Below are 17,321 nucleotides of genomic sequence, written 5' to 3' on the forward strand. Positions count from 1 at the left end.
AAAGTATTTATCTTTCACAAGTACTCCCTCCCTTTCACAAAAGTTAGCGTATTTTGTTTCGCTAAAACAAGGCTTTGACGAAAAATTACTCTATTAATATGTAAGTTATATGATACAAAATCATGATCATTAGCAAAAAACTTTTAAAGACGCATCCATTGATATAAATTTCATATATGAAAAAACGCATATCAATAGAGTTTTCATTGGTAAAAGTCTTATCTTAACGAAATAAAATACGACAATCTTTGTGAAAAAGAGAGAGTAATTAACAACACATGATAGATTTATAAGTACAAATTACCGTTGGACTTGTATGAAAAATAGTTTCAATGTATTTAACTTTATAATTCTAATTGACAGCAACTGTCAAAGTTGCATATTGAAGGCTATGTTTTGTTTATATCTAAAATATCATGTACTCCCTCCGTCCCATATTAAGTGACTTTTTATTACATGTATTTAGATGCTTTTTAGCCATAGATACATTCATATTTGAGCAAATTTGAGTCACTTAATATGGGACGAGGGAGTATTTATTTGAGGGGCACATATATGGGGAAAAGCTCTCTTTCATGAAAACTTGAAAACTTTTAACCATAACCATTAGTAAATGGTTGAAACAAAAGCTGGAACATCTAATCACTTAAATGTATTTTATGAAAACCCCTTAGAGAACCCCACCTTGTGTGTTTTTTCTCCTAAAATGCCTTAGAGGTTCCACCTTTATCTAAATCATTTATGCGAGATCAAATGGTTGTGATTCGATTTCGAAGTTTTCAAGTTATCACAAAAATATGTTTTCACCTGATACATCGCCTTATTAGAGATCAATGACCACATTTTCCATGTAATCCTCAATTTCTTGATACTAAGGCCTCTCCCAAGGATCCTAAGGGGCACTATCTCTCATACGTCTGACGGTATGGTCGACTAGAGGGAGGGGGGGGGGTTGAATAGGCGATTAACAATTTTACTTTTTCTTTTCGCTTTTAGGGATACAAGCATCAATACATGGGTTCACTAAAATGTCTAAATGATGAACACCCCTAGTATGATGCAATAACCGAAGCACAAGATATACAATTAAGCCTTGCAAGTAAGTAAAGTGAGGAGTGCGCTACCATAAAGGTAGAGGCGCCACAAAAGCTCACTATATTCTCCTCTCACGACACCACAAAGGTGATGTGAGCTCCACTAATGGCTTCCTTGAGGGCGAACGCCGAACCCTTACAAACTTGACCAGTGCTCTCTCCACAACTTAATTGGAAGCTCCCAATCCGAGGAGAAGGCCACATTTCCACAACTTATTTGAGGCTCCTTCCTGAAACCACAAGCACCACCACACCAAGGATGTGGCCTTGAGGAGACTCTATCCGGCTAGGGATCCCAAAATCCTAAGAGTAACAAAATCCACAAAGGAAACAAGAGAATCAACCTTTTGCTTTGGTGAAACCCTAGATCTAGTTCTTCTCCTCCAATCCTCAAAGAATCAACAAGAGGGGAGCTCTATGGAGGGAGATCTAAAAAAAATACTACGTAAAGAAAAAGGGGGGTATGAAATATCCATAGTGGATGCATCGGATGGACGCCAATTGATTGATATTATACCTCCCGGGCCAGAACTTCTTGTTTCAGAGGGGGAATCCATCAAGCTTGATCAACCATTAACAAGTAATCCCAATGTGGGAGGATTTGGTCAGGGGGATGCAGAAATAGTGCTTCAGGATCCATTACGCGTCCAAGGCCTTTTGTTCTTCTTCGCATTTGTTATTTTGGCACAAGTTTTGTTGGTTCTCAAAAAGAAACACTTTGAAGCTTTAGAAACGGTGTGGGGAGAGTTTGGCTTCGGTTGAGTTCATCCCGAGATAGGGGATGACTATTTATGGGGGTTCTGAAATCTAACCATTATGCACTGAGTCTGCCAGGGGTGGAAGTTTCGGCCGTACCCCCGGAAGTTCCGCAAATTCTTTTAAGAGTAATCGAGAGCACCTGGAGGTGCAGCCGGAGGTTGGGGCGGAAGTTCCGGTGCACTGAAAATGATTTCCTGAAATGTCTTTTCTCTCTCACTCACTTTGGGTAGGCTTTATGTGGGTCCAAATATGGTAGATTTGTGTACATGAAATGTCTTTTCTCTCTCACTCACTTTGGGTAGGCTTTATGTGGGTCTAAATATGGTAGATTTGTGTACATGAAGTTGATTCACCCATTACCTTCCCATGTAGACTCCCTCTTTATATTACGAAGTTCCTACGACTCAATATAAATAAAAAAGCCACTAAACACCGCTACGCTTCTTTCCTTTTTGAGGGCAACGAACCGTCTTGTGCCATTTGATCTCAAATCTGAAACACTCAACCACACAGTTAGTCTACGTGTCATGTTGTCATTAACACCAAAACATTTAGGGAGGGAAATGCCCTTTCAACGTCTACGTTATCATTTTTTCTATGCGGCATATGGTTAATGTGGAAACTGTCTCATGATACCCACTGTCTTTTCACGCAAAACTAACAGAGAGACATTAAATTTCTCTTATAAATCTATTAAATGACAACTCATTTAGATACAACACTAAGATACAATGCATTGAAGTTGTGGTCTCTTAGCATTATTGTGCACTAAAAGACAACACCTAAGAGACTATTCATAGTAAATTCTTGAATTTGTAAGTGAAATAAGTACTCACTCCTTTTCATAAAGCATGGCACCCAAGCATTTTGTGGTTTTATTTTGACCAACAATTAGACTAAGGAGGATTACATGTTACAAAAATTATATCGTTGGATTCGTATTTAAAAAGCGTTTCCGACGATATAAATATAATGTATAATGTACAAATTAATGATCTAATTGTTGGTTAAAGTTTGACCTCGAAATGCATGTGCGTCATTCTTTGGAAAAAAGAGGGGGTACTTCATTCAATCACATCTAGCATGTGATCCTCACTTTCTTCGTAGTTTATTACTGAATTCTTGCTTTGGTGAATGAAATAGATTCTTCATTCGCTATGTATCATGTCATTCCACAAAATAGTGTGCGTCCCTACGCCCCCTCACCCTTAATCACCCAATTATAGTGTCGTAGCTTCGCTAATTAAATGTAAAAAAAATGCATTTGAATTCTTTTTTTCTCAAACTTAACCAGGACAATTGTGAAGGTACCATTGCAATGGTAGTCATGTTAAAATATGTGTGCCAAGCGAATATAATTATCAAAATACATGGTAATAACTCTAAGTACCAAAGTACTCGAGAGGATATGTAGTGCTACCGGGGTATGTGGTGCTCCTACCCAGTGCCTTGCTCTGGAGCAATCTAGACCACTCGATCTGAATCCAATGGACGAGTTTTCCTTTTAAGCCCTTAAGTTTTCTTGGAATCAATCACACTCCAATTCCCTCACGGGTCATTTTTTCATTTACCCCCTTGAGTTTTGTCAAAATCAACCCGTAGTCCACTCCTATCTCTAGTCATTATTCCATTTGCATCCTTGAGCTTTGTCAAAATCCACCCGCTATCTACATAAGATATTTTATTGATTGCATTGATATTTCATTCAGATAGTAACAAAAAAATAATAATAATCAGATTTCATTATTTTATTCCTTTTTGTTATGACATTTCATATAGGTTAGGTATTATTATTTTAAAACATTATTTAACTAATGTATCATTATTCATTGAGATATCACTTGTTAGAAGTGCTTTTTGTTGTTCATACACTGGTATATGAAGGTGGATATCTGTGTGCTGCTAAAGCTGTTCCACTTTTTTTGACCGGAGTAAAGTTGTTGCACTTATATTGCAAACAACTGTTTATAGGGTTACAGGGTCGGTTCAGAACTGCCAGCCTGGCAGTCAATTGTTGCTAGCTAGTTAAAAAGACAAATCAACGAAGTGAGCACAGCTTAGGCGGTTGGCTCCTTGTGGTGGAACCAGCCCACCAGGTTCAAGTCGTACACTTGACGTGGGTGCTCCCATTTTCTGAATTTATTTTAACCAGTGCTGTTTCTTTAGTGGGTGTGACATATCCGAGAACTACGAGGCGTATGTGATGACTTTGTCAATCTCAAGATCCAGCCGGCTCAGTCCCTCAGAGGTGTTCATAGGATAGGGTGTGCGTGCGTGTTCATAGAGATGAGTGTGCGTGCTTGATATATGAATAATCAAATTCTAAAACTCTGTTGGTATTTTCATCAACATATCATTATTTTTTCGATATATCATTGAATTTATTTAAATATTCATTGATAGACCAACATTTAGAACATATAATTACTGTATTTATATGTAATTATTTTCATTCAAATATCATTAAAAATGAAATCCTAAAAAAAAGTAGAATATGGGCTGATTCAAAAAAAGGCCTAAATGAAAAATTGTCAGATACTTTAGTCCTAGATTAGTTGGTCCAGATTGCTCAGGAGCATAACACCGTGCGGCAGCACCGGATGACCCACCAGCACGGGATACTCTTTCCAAAGTACTCCTACTTGTACATGACAATCGTACTTTGCCCATAGCGGTTCCAAAAAAAAAAATCCCTCTGTCCCTAGGCTACAGTATAAAAGCAGTCCAACCGTCCAAGCAGCCTGCCTCACTCGCTAGAACCAAGAACTTCATCTCCCTTGAGGAAAAAAACAACAAAGAAAGAAGTTGACGCCATGGAAGCTGCCAATGGTTTCTCCAACGGCGGAAGCACCCAAGGAAAGCCCATCAAATGCAAAGGTTCTTCTTCCCACATCTTGATAAAACTACCCCTCTTATTATTCAAGATTCTTCAGTTCATCATCCTGTCCTATATGCACCCGCCTGGCGGGTGCCATGACTGACCACGGTTAACTGGGTATGACGACGCAGCGGCCGTGGCGTGGGGTCCCGGCGAGCCGCTGGTGATGGAGGAGGTGGAGGTGGCGCCGCCGGCGCCCATGGAGGTGCGCGTCAAGGTGCTCTTCACCTCCATCTGCCACACCGATCTCAGCTTCTGGAAGGGAGAGGTATTTAATTAAGCTTCATAAACAGAGTCTTTTGCTTGATTCTTTGCTAGAGCTTTCTGTCATGTTAATTCGACCTTCGATTTTCATGATTTAGAACGAGCGTCAACGCAAGTTTCCTCGCATCCTGGGGCACGAGGCAGCCGGGTGAGTCTAATTAATTTTACGCTTTTCTTTCAGAAACTGTTTCTTTTTCTTCATTTGTCCTCTTTCTGTCAGCCGGTCACTCTACGATCTCTTACCTTCCTTTCTCTTTCGCAAGGAACAATGTTCTTGTTAGCATTTTGTTCTACATACAAGTTGACTTTAAGATATTAAAAAGGACAGTTGTATATGTTATTATTTCCTTGAAAAACCATTAATTTATTCGAAGCGGTGCATGAAGATTTGTTTTCCCCTTCCGAGCGTGGATCTTTTTTTTTTACAAGTTTATGACCCGGTATTAGTTATGCACTTTTATTTTAAAGTAGGACAACCTTTTTGCTTTTCTAGGAGAAGTCAAGTCTTACATAAGTTTCTTTAGACACGAATAACGTGTTAATTTCCTAATTTACCCAATTTGTTTCAACACAAATCAGCTCTTATACGGAACTTAGTATATAAACCGTTGTTCAGGGAGAAAAAAATAGTTACGCATTCCTTGGTTTTTAATAATGAAAGCCCAAAAAGATTTTCTCATGTATATAGAATGATTTCTTTGCCCTTGTGGACATACAAGAAACCTCTTTGATTTCTTTGCCCTTGTGGACATACAAGAAACCTCTTATTCTGGAAGGTAGCTAGGAAGCTCCAATGCATGGCGATCAGATCGATCGACCGATCATAGCAAATGGCATGTGTGTATATATTCGGTTATGTATATATGCACATACGAATGATGATAATTAATTGTTAGTTGGCACATGGAGACGGTGATCAACGACCCGTTCCTGGCCGCCTTGGATCCTGCAACGGCGTCATATGGCCAATTGACCATATATCCCCAAGGCCTAGCTACATCATCCCAGCTTAGCTCACATGCCCATGCTCTGGCATGTTTCTTTGTTTGTACCTGCCAGCTGATGCGGTGATGCCGCACCGACTTTGACTTCGATAGAGCCAAGTTTTCTTCGGTTATCCAGATATCCAGTGCAACAGCCTTAAAAAAAAGAAAGATATCCAGTGCAATAAATTGTTTTAGTTTTTAGGAGCAACAGTTTCGAGATATGGGCTTGCCAACCAAGTGAGCAAGTCCAATTCAAGCATGGTCTCGGGCGTGTTAGTACAACTGACAATTTTTATAATTAAGGATGAGATTTCATTCTGTTTAGACATGTTTTTTATGTTTTGTACCAACGTTTGACGATGACACATATTCAGAGTGATTGAGAGTGTGGGCGAAGGAGTGAAGGACCTTGCACCTGGAGATCACGTGGTCCCCATCTTCACAGGTGAGTGCGGGACATGCGCCTATTGTGAGTCCAGCAAGACCAACCTGTGTGGGACCTATCGCGTCAACCCTTTCAAGAGCACCATGGTCTCCGACAACGGCACAAGGTTCTCCGTGGTAGACCGGTCGAGCGGCGCACCTCAACCCGTGTACCACTTCCTCAACACCTCCACGTTCGCCGAGTACACGGTGCTCGACTCTGCCTGCGCTGTCAAGATCAACCCCCAGGCTCCTCTTGAGAAAATGTGTCTTCTCAGCTGCGGCATCTCCACGGGTAATATAAACCTAGCTTTATTTCCCGTGCACAAAAGTTTTAACTTCGTTAAAAGTGATAATATCATACATATTTTTTCTCATTTCGAAATGCCATATGCTCCTGTCGTTGAGATCTTGCGTGATCTTGTCAAATTGGCTGGATTTAATTAAGCAATCAATCAACCTGATTGAGCAAATTAATGCACATATCAGAATTCGGCTGTATTCAACGTGACATGCGAACAAACCGGCTTGCACATGGCATGGGCTTGCCAACCAAGTGTCTCCTGTGTTTTCAATTTGAAAAGACAGCATGGCAATTGGAGTGTCAGGGAACTCTCTCTGAAACTGAAACGCTGATACAGTACATCTTTCTTTTAGAACTAAACACAGACACATCTTCACGATCCATCTAAAAATCGGAGGTCAAGTTCAACAGTGACAACCACGAGGGACACGTTGGTGATGGATCTAAAAGGTCTAACACTGACGGTCCATCCCGTTTCCCGTCCCAGCCCGACCTACTACAGTACACAATGAAATATCACACTGTACCGGTCTAATTGCAATGTAGACATGTAGTAGAATCGGTTCTTTTTTCTCCCAAGAACATAGTAGAGTCGTTTTAACGAAAGGTCCTTGTCACACATCGGTTTCCAAGGTAGCGGCTGAGCCCCGTAACTGGTTTAAAGATTGGTCCGAGGATTGAAAGAGGTTTCAATTCCGTGTAGAGTTTATTGTTGTCGTCTCCTCCATCAGTGTTTGCGTCAGGTCAGCAGCCACCGGTGTCATCTCGACAGCGCTGGGTTCATTTGATCATTTCCTCCTAATACTAGTACGCGGCAATTAATATTATTATCTCGCCCTGCTCTCCCTAAATTTTTCGAGTCACACCATTTTGATGCAGCAGCTTGCGTATGAAATCGACGACTAAAGTGTTTAGCATAAGTTCCATGGAAATTCTTCCGAGGCTCTCTTCAGGCTGTCTTTATGCTTTTTCTCACATTTTTTTTTCTCGTACGCGTTTGATAATGGCATTGAAACAACAAAATTTGTTTTCTAGGAGTGGGAGCCGCATGGAACACTGCAAACGTGTCCAAGGAATCCACCGTGGCTGTATTCGGGCTTGGAGCCGTTGGTCTCGCGGTAAGAAATTAGTTGATTCTTTTACCTATCATTAACCATTACTAAAAAAACACTATTCCTCCGACCAATATTAATTGTCGAAATATTACATGTATCTAGATGTTTTTTAAACATAAATACATTCAATTTCGGCAAATTTGAGACAAGTGATATGTATAGAAGGAACTAGCATATCTAAGTTCTAAAATATTATTACTACCCTGTGAATAATGCAAGTCTTTTACTTCTTTTGCGGGTAGTGAGTAATGCAAGTCTTTTTTGCATTTTAGGTTGCTGAAGGCGCAAGGATCAGAGGGGCAGCTCGCATCATCGGCGTGGACATTAACCCTGACAAGTTCACCAAAGGTGCGTGTTTCGCCACGTGTTTTGTTTTTTTCTCGTTTCGCCGTCGGTGTGGACAACTCGACATTTATTAACATTGAGACGTTCACCAAGCCAGGATGGTTGATTGGTTCTTCTGCCACGTGTTTCGTTCCTCTATTCTTCTTTTCATTTTTTTCCCCCAAGGGACGTTTCTTGGTCACGGACATTGAGGCATGTCCCTTCTGTGCCATAACGAAAATTTCCTTTAAGCAGAAGCAGGCAGCGCTGCCTTCGATTTTTAGGTCCCCGAGAAATATATCCGATGTTGATGTATTCCAACTTGTCAATTCGTACAACGAAGCTCTCTGTTCGTTTGCTTGTGGAAATGAAAGTAGAATTTCCGTTTGCTTGTGCCAAATCGTGCAACAAAGCGACCACTTTCAGTACTTCTAGACTTGACAAGGACACAAAGTGGTGGCTGATTGAGATGTGTGCAACTTACACCTGCCATGCGCAGAACGTGTCATCGAGACGGCAAAACACAGCTATAGCCAATTAATTCCCGTTTTGTGCACAGCTCAGATTTATTGATTTTCTGATGTGTACGGCTCGTGCAGGCAAGGAGATGGGCGTCACCGATTTCATCGAGTCCAAGGCGTGTGGGAAGCCCGTCCACGAGCTTATCAGGGACATGACGGGTGGGGGCGTCGACTGCAGCTTCGAGTGCACCGGCATCGTTGACGTGCTCCGGGAGGCCTTTCTCTCCACACATGACGTATGCACATTTCCTCCTTCTTCTTTGCTATACCTTCGGCTTTTATTTTATTTAGGTTGATCTGAAACTTTTTCCAGAAATTATCCATCGACAGGATAATCATCTTGCCATTATCAATATTAGAATTCTTGAAAACAAAACATCTCTTTTTTCAGGGTAAAAATTTCAATAGAGCAATATCTTCGCTCTCATAGGATTTTTTTTTGACAAAAAGAGGGCTCTCCCTCCGGTTTCATTAAAGGAAATCATATGTCTTTTACATAAATAGTCCTGTAGTTAACACAGAAACAAAACAAGAGGATTACATCAAAACTCGGTTGAACAACCCACACTTTCACACACACCGTTGCTCCTTCCAGTTTTGTCAACAAGCTCTTACTCCTCCAGCACTCACAGCGAGCTCATATCCCCTCAGGCAGTTAACCTCAACATTTGTCGGCGCCCACCCTTGCGTCCTACGGAAGACCTCACCCGTTGCTTGCCAAAGCCGCTAAGAACAGCCCCGCAGTAGCTCTTGGGATGATTTTTCCTGCAAGCCAGCCCACGAGCCAATGGTCGAACAAATAACAAACATCACAGCAACAGCAGTAGGGTCGTTTGGCCAAATATTACGAAAGTAAGCATCGTTTTCGTGTTTTCCAAATTGACCACAGAACAGTAGACACACCAACAAAAACCGAAACAAATTCCTTCATACAGAAGCGCAGCAGCCTGAAATCCAAAGCTACAAAGCACAACTCGCCAGACACACCTAGCAAGCGAGCACGAGAAGAACAGGTGATCAATACTCTCCTTTCTTGCACAGAAAAGGCAAAGATCATTCCCCTCACCGCCCCTTTCCTTGAGTACAACTCTAGTTAAAATGCTCCCCTTACCGGCCAACCATAAAAATGCCTTGATCAACAGAAGAATTTTAACACGCCAAAGAAAATAATAGTGGGGAAAGGTAACTGAGATCTTTTCATACTACGAGACAAAGAGCATACTGAAAACCTCCCCCTTGCATCAAGCTTCCAAAACAGTTTATCCAACAGAAACTTATAAAGTGAATTGTCTCCCATCTTTCTTGACAGATAGAGTAACAACACTACAAAGCTCTATGAAAAATTAAAACGACACTTAGAATGAGAAGATACAGACAAGGTATTGATCACGTGGAGGCCTGCCCCTTAACTGATATCTTCCCCAAATCTGATCATCCTCCCATTCTCTCAAACAACTACAGCAGCTAATGCTAACCCCTTTAACATGCATGAATTGCTCAAAAGACAAAGCAATAATTGAGAATTCTGGCACTTTCAATCTCAAATTCCAACATGAAAAATGTATCACCTGCCTATTGCAGACTGACACAGCCAAATCTAAACTAAGAGCAGAAACAACAAAATTCGGACCACACAAAAGAGAAGAGGTACAGTATCCTTAAATTCATTCGTGATCCAACATGGAACCCAGCGAAGATCAAAGCAACAGTAACAACCTCCAACGGATCAGACGAAAATCTAACAGATAAACCAACATTGAAAGTGGGAAGAGACAAACATAGGAATTGATTATCCGGAGGCTAGCCCCCTCAGCAATCATTTTCCCTAAATCTGTCCCTCTTGCCTTTCCAGCTTTCCTTAATAAACATCTACTACATCTAACAAAAAACCTCTTTACCATGCATAATTTGCTTAAAAGACAGCACACAATGAGATGTCTAGCACTTTCTAACTCAGATTCGAACAGAAAATAGTATAGCCTTAATTGAACTAAAGGAAAAACGAGCTCAATCACTTTGCACAAACAAAACTAAACTGAGAGCAGAAGCAAGAAATACAGAGCACATAGGAGGCTGCGGCGGTCACACACAGCAGAATCGGAGGCTCGGGAAGCAGGATGACCCCGCCCCCGTCCTCCTCCTCCCCGGTAACGACGCGGGGCCTCCTGGCTCTGGCCCTTGCCGAGAAGCTCACACCGACCTCCTCGCCGGCCACACCGACGCCCTCATAGGATGCTCAAATAGTAACAGTTACACCTTCAAACTATATATATCACTTCTTGATTTGACACAAATAAAAATCAATTTATCTCTAACTAAAAATTAGACGAATTAGATATAGCAAAACCGATATAAATTACATGATCAAATTAATTGGTAGCAGTAAATTATTTTATTTAAGTGTATGATATAGTATTTCTTAGTCTTTAGTCCGTAACGACACAACTAGTTAAGAAAAGAAAAACAAGCCATTAAGCTGTGTGTTAATTTTGTTTTGAGGGCAAAGCTGTGTGTTAATTGGGCTTCATGGTCTGTATAGGATTTACTTCTGTATTTTAGTGCGGCCTCATTCGGCCTGGCCCATTAGGATTGCTGACACAAAGTGGGCTAGTTATGTCGTGGACGGGGAAATTTTTGATGCAATTCAGCTCGTCAGCTTTCTCAATTAAGTCGTGTACATTGGTGTTGAATTGCAGGGCTGGGGCCTGACCGTGGCGCTGGGGATCCATCCGACGCCCAGGATGCTGCCGCTGCACCCGATGGAGCTCTTCGACGGCCGTCGGATCACCGGCTGCGTCTTCGGCGACTTCAAGGGCAAGTCGCAGCTCCCCCTCCTCGTCGACCAGTGCATCAACGGGGTGCGTAAAGCTCTTATTCCTCCCTCAATGCATGGCATGAAAATCTTGAGATTTGAGCGTGTGCTGAACTCCGAATTAAGTGATGAATTAATCTCGCAGGAGGTGAAGATAAACTTCGACGGGTTCATAACCCACGAGATGCCATTCTCGGAGATCAACGAGGCTTTCCGGCTGCTGGAGGAGGGCAAGTCTCTCCGGTGTGTGCTCCGTCTGTGATGTGAAAAAAAATGGGACGGGAAAAAATAAGCGTTAATTTCTAATACCGTGCTGTAAGTTTGCTACCTTGTGGGCATGCTATATACTCTACGACCAGGCCCGAGTCGTAGAGTATATAGCAGAATTATTGGCTTCCCCTCAAAGAAGAAAAAAATTCTCAGAATTATTGGCTTCCCCTCAAAGGAAAAATAAATATCTCAGAATTAACCTGTTCCTTTTTTCTTTTTGTGTGTCTTGTACGCCTCCTTAGATTCCCAACATCCGATACTCTTCAAACTACCGGCACCTAATGTGGTAGAATAATACAGTATGACCTTGAACAGAACTGAATAAGGTATTGCACGTTGACATTTCATGCATCGAACCTGTACATGCGCAAGCCACGACCCGAGACCTGCGACAGCGTACGGGGGATCCAAGTCTAACGCATCCTGAGGTTTCCGACTGACTTTCCCTGATCGCCAGATTCCCGTCCCAACCCTCCGTCACAAGTCAGTCTTGGTTCCCTTGGCGTCTCAGAAAACGATAAAACCCCATTCCTCCCCTGAGCACTCCATCAGCACAGCAGCCAGCAATCCAGAGCCAGATGACCAACCAGGAGGGAATGGCGGCACTCACCGACGACCTCCTGGCGGCGATATTCCTCCGTCTCCCGGCCCCAGCCGACCTCCTCCGCGCCTCCGCCGTCTGCGCCGCCTTCCGCCGCCTCGTCACCGCCCGCTCCTTCCTCCGCCGCTTCCGCTCCCTCCACGCCGCTCCCTTCCTCGGCTTCGTCGACCGCGACGCCTTCCACCGGGCCCTCCCGCCCCACCCCTCCGCGCCCGCCGCCCGCGCCGTCTCCCTCGCCGGTGACTTCTCCTTCTCCTTCCTCCCGACGCCCCGCGACGGCCGCTGGACCGTCCTCGACGTCCGCGACGGCCGCTTCCTCCTCGACCTGGGGCGTGCCCCCGAGGAGGAAGACGAGTACGCGGACGAGGAGTACCCGGCAGCCTTCACGGACCTCGCTGTCTGCGACCCTTTACAGCGGCGGTGCCTCCTGCTTCCCCGAATCCCTGACACCCTGGCCGCCGTTTCCGTGGACCATCCATTCCACGTGCAATTCGGATGCTTGTGCGAGCCCTTCCTCGTTCCCTCCGGCGGCGACGACGACGAAGACGAGGAAGAGACGTCATTTACAGTCATCCGAATCGCACACAGCGAAACCAATCTGCTGGCCTTGGTCTTCTCTTCAAGAACCGGTCAATGGCGTGCGGTTGCTTCCCAAGCCTGGAGCGATTTGTTAAGGGGTTCGGGTGTCTCCATGGGTGTGATATTCAGTCGCCAATACGCCTGTAACTGCTTCTACTGGATGGTCGGTTCGACGGAAAATTTGCTTGTGTTTGACACCCGCAGGATGGAGTTCTCTGTTGCTTGCCTCCCACCTGGTTGCTATGGGCAAAATCACATCGCCATTGTGGATGCAGGGGAAAGCAGACCTGGGCTGTTCTCTGTCCGTGAACACGTTCGAGATGAAGCAGTGGACCTTTGTTATACCGTCAGGAGTTCCAACCAGTGGCAGATGGAGAAGACAATCCCATTGGATTCTGGGTACCGGTACTACATCAGAGGTGCAACAGAGAGGTACTTGCTCCTAGTAAGGTGTCGCCGGGAAATGAATCTAAGATCGCTGCTGGATACCCGACACTTCGAGTGGTTCTCACTGGACTTCAAGACCTTGCAGCTTGAGAACGTGTGCGTGTTGAAGCACGGAAGCCTACGTGCGCACATATATACCAATTTCCCACCATCGCTGTTGTCACCGACAGTATGAAGTGGTAAACTTTTATTGCATCCTAGTTATCTCCTTGCCAGTATAGTTATCGCTCATCACATGTACAGCTTGTCTGATGCTTGATAATCAATTATTGTAAATTGTAATGGCCAATTCTTCTTCACAACTGTTTAGTACAATAGTACTAGTGGTTGTTTTGTCTGCACTAGTACTAAATAGGTAATGAAGCTGATCAGGAACATAAATGTGACCTATTTCCTTTTCTGTGCCGGTTGCCAGATTATCAGGCAGGTAAAAGGTAGGTAGGGTCTTGCAGACTATGTTTAGCATACAAATCCACGATTTAGAAGCCTTGATCACGGAACCGCAAAATCACTAGATCATCTCAATTAATTTGGCGTAATGGTTTACATTATGAAGCTAACTGAGAAATGATACAAGTTTAAATTCAGTTTACGTTCGGTCGCAAAAAAACAAAAACGTCAGTGTACCTTGGGATAGTTAAGCATGACTTATTTTGCCCACCTTTCTTCTCATAGATATATAAGGAGGCAGTAATGCTTTTTTTGGTCATACTCATGACTATGATGTTGATTTCTTCTCATAGATATATAAGGAGGCAGTGTATCTGGTATAGTTGCAAATAAGAGCCTGAATGATTGCTCTTAATAGTACGAGCAATCTATATCCTGTGTATGATATGTGAAAAATAGAAGTAACGAGCTTGATTCAAGTGCTCAGCTGTTTGGCCAAGGCGCCAGCAATACCAAGAAAAGCTAGTATTATGCTTGGTCTGGAATTAGCATCGTGAGATCAAATAAGAGATGGACACCCTTGTTATTATGAGAGTTTAAATTCTGTACATTCCTCAATTACAATTCTCCAGGGTTTGAGCAAACGACATATTTTGTTTTAGGATGGCAGATGATATATTCTTAGTTTGTTGAAAGTCTAACAAGACTGGCTTGATTTGTTTTCCTTCCTGCAGTAACCTAACTTAGAAACTTGTCATACTGCTAGCTACATTACGAAATCCTTCAACGGGAACAGAAAATTTTGTACGAGTCAACCTTTTGATGTTTACATGCCTCCGTTTGTTGCTATAATGAAAAATCTGTAGCATATTGGTTTGGTACATACCCTAGATAATTCTTGTGTTGCCACAGCCGTAACTGGTTAGTAGTAAGTGGTTATTGTCTTCCTTGTATTGTGTCGCCTATGAGCCAACTTTTCGTTCTCTTTGAATTTCTGATCTCAACATGTCTTTTCTTTAGGCGTACAGAACTCAAGAAATCATGTAAGAAATGATGGAGTGGATACCAGAAAATATGAGGCGCAGCCACAGATTCTTAATCTCGTAGCAAAGCACGGACATTTAGCTACTAATGAAAAATCTGCAGCATATTGGTTTGGTACATACCCTAGATAATTCTTGTGTTGCCACGGTCGTAACTGGTCAAGTGGTTATTGTCTTGCTTGTATTGTGTCGCCCATCAAGCCAACTTTTCGTTCTCTTTGAATTTCTGGTCTCCACATGTCTTTTCTTTAGGTGTACAGCACTCAAGAAATCATGTAATGTAAGAAATGATGGAGTGGATACCAGAAAATTAGGAGTGGATACCAGAAAATTAGGAGTGAATACCAGAAGCAGTTTGGTGGCCAACATGTGTGCTGATGGGTGGGCTCTAGTTGTGAGAAATGATGTTAAACCTGTGGATGTGGTCGATTTGTGCTTCGCGAAAATGATGACCACCCCAACAGTTGTGTTTAAGCGAAGAAGACCCCATCGATTGCGATTCTATGAAACCCTATACTCCAATATATTATGCGTTCACTAAGTTTGACTCACAAGTGGATGCATACTTTATTGATTTTTTTTCCTTTGTTGACAACACAAATCGCGTACAACGTACATACATTACAGACGACCATAGGGAAAAACAAAATATGTATATATAGAGTGCGGTTGATTATTCATGACTCATGCGGCTCTCTTGGACATGTACTCCTCCATATTGCCGTAGGTAGAAATAGCCAATGCGTATGCGCATCAAGCACTTTGTAGCTATAGCTGCTTGATATCAACATTGATCCTCCTTCGAGCGTGCGCCTTGACCTTGGCGATGGTGACCGTGAGCTTGCCGGAGGCCAGCTCGGCCCTGACGTCCTCCCTAGTGTACCCCGCCGGCACGAGCAGGCGGGCGCAGACGCCGCCGTCGTGCACCGGCTCCCTGCTCGGGTCCAGCCTCTTCTTGACGACCAGCACGTCCTCGTCCAGCTCCACCACGAGGTCCTCCTTGGACAGCCCCGGCACGTCGAACTGCATGCTCACCGTCTCCGCCTCCTCCTTCATCTGCCACCGCTCCCCCGGCTTCGTCGGCACCGGGTGCACCAGAGCTATATATATATACAAGAATGAAATGTACACATAGATCATCAGAACCGGCAATTAACGACGTGGCGAAAATGTTACTCCGCCCGACCCATAACAAGTGTCTCGGATTTAGTACAACTTTATACTAACTTTGTATTAAATCCGGGACACTTATTATGAATAGGAGGAAGTAACATTGTGTGTTTAGGTTGATGTATAATTTACCGAAGGGTGAGATACTGAACGGTTGCAGGGCCTTTGGGTTGTTTGCAAAGCATAGGGACGACGACTTGCGCTGGAAAGAAGGGAGAGCAACCGTGGCTGCCTTCCACGGTCCTAGGAGCCGACCGCCGGAGGAGCTCGGCGGTGCCGCCCCAAGTCCCAGGAGGTTGCAAGAGGTAACCGTCGACATGGAAATTTCTTGCTTTTGATTGATCGTGGTAATTAAGATCGCAAGCTGGAAAGAGTACGTAGAAGAAAGGTTGAGTGGTGGAATGGAATGCATTTCTAGGGGCCTCTTATATACGGTCAGTAGTGCTGATGGGAGCGTGTCACCTTTGCTTGCGCCATCGGCCATGCAGTGATGCAGGGAATAAAGAGTTGAGTTGCTTTTGTTAAAGGAGATATTTGTAATTGGCACTGATACCTATCTTGTTCTTGCCAAGGAGGGAAAGAATATCACCAAACAACCCATATCACATACTTCACTTGATCTATCTCAATCAGTTCAAAATAGGCGCCGGTGAAAAACATGTCGGTCGTCTTTCCATGCAGTACTCAAATTTTCACAATACATCTAATATTTGTAAAGAAACACCGAGTGCATCGTATACTAAAACACAAATACACACCACCTCAGATTATCTTCAAAGCCAAGCACTGGATTCGACTATGAGATTTCTGCTTCCCGCGCACCTGCAGGATCCTTTGGCTACTGGATGCAACCGGTTGGAGATGGTATCTTGGGATATCTTCAATCAGACTGGCTGGCAGTGTACTAGGCGTCTTGAAGCATAGAGGTCGCTAGGTTGATTTCTTTCGCTGGCTTATTTTCGTATCCACGATCTCCGGTCGGTGAACTGTATGACTTGTACGTTTTAAGGCTGAGTGCATCGACTGATGCAGAGGCTGGGGACTTTCCTCTTTTCAAAAAAAACACACCACCCCAGGTATACACTCACATAATTTCTGGCAAAAATTAGAATTGCAGAGCATCAAGATTAACTATATAATACACTCTTACAACATAAATGTATGTTCAAATTTAACCGTCAATGGGTGATGACAGAGAGCGGAGACATGTATGGGAGATGGAGTTTCGTGAAACCGTCAAAGAGAAATAGCAAGAACCAAGAGAGGCAACGGTGGAGAGAGTTACTCTGTCAATGTAAAAATTCCAGGACAAATCCTAAACCGAGAAATCCAAAAATATAA

At 43.3% G+C, this 17,321-nt stretch overlaps 3 protein-coding genes across 3 annotated transcripts; 2 read left to right on the forward strand and 1 right to left on the reverse strand.

Moving 5' to 3' along the window:
* The first annotated feature begins 4,570 nt into the window (after positions 1–4,570).
* Positions 4,571–11,942, forward strand: LOC100832659 (alcohol dehydrogenase-like 3). The gene is made up of 9 exons (XM_003571599.4): positions 4,571–4,730; positions 4,863–4,999; positions 5,094–5,143; positions 6,356–6,699; positions 7,744–7,826; positions 8,096–8,171; positions 8,747–8,904; positions 11,365–11,526; positions 11,626–11,942. The coding sequence occupies exons 1-9, from the start codon at positions 4,667–4,669 to the stop codon at positions 11,740–11,742; spliced, it is 1,191 nt and encodes a 396-aa protein (XP_003571647.1). The 5' UTR covers positions 4,571–4,666; the 3' UTR covers positions 11,743–11,942.
* Positions 11,943–12,096: 154 nt separating this feature from the next.
* On the forward strand, positions 12,097–15,176 carry LOC100832968. Its single transcript, XM_003571600.4, has 2 exons — positions 12,097–13,556; positions 14,788–15,176. The coding sequence occupies exon 1, from the start codon at positions 12,329–12,331 to the stop codon at positions 13,550–13,552; it is 1,224 nt and encodes a 407-aa protein (XP_003571648.1). The 5' UTR covers positions 12,097–12,328; the 3' UTR covers positions 13,553–13,556; positions 14,788–15,176.
* A 176-nt stretch (positions 15,177–15,352) lies between these two features.
* On the reverse strand, positions 15,353–16,391 carry LOC100833282 (heat shock protein 21, chloroplastic). Its single transcript, XM_003571601.4, has 2 exons — positions 16,113–16,391; positions 15,353–15,910 (listed from the first exon to the last, which is right to left on the reverse strand). Exons 1-2 carry the CDS (start codon positions 16,297–16,299, stop codon positions 15,579–15,581), a joined length of 519 nt encoding a protein of 172 aa, XP_003571649.1. The 5' UTR covers positions 16,300–16,391; the 3' UTR covers positions 15,353–15,578.
* Between the last annotated feature and the right edge of the window lie 930 nt (positions 16,392–17,321).

The sequence above is a fragment of the Brachypodium distachyon genome, chromosome 3 (genome assembly GCF_000005505.3).
Source record: "Brachypodium distachyon strain Bd21 chromosome 3, Brachypodium_distachyon_v3.0, whole genome shotgun sequence".
NCBI classification, from domain to species: domain Eukaryota; kingdom Viridiplantae; phylum Streptophyta; class Magnoliopsida; order Poales; family Poaceae; genus Brachypodium; species Brachypodium distachyon.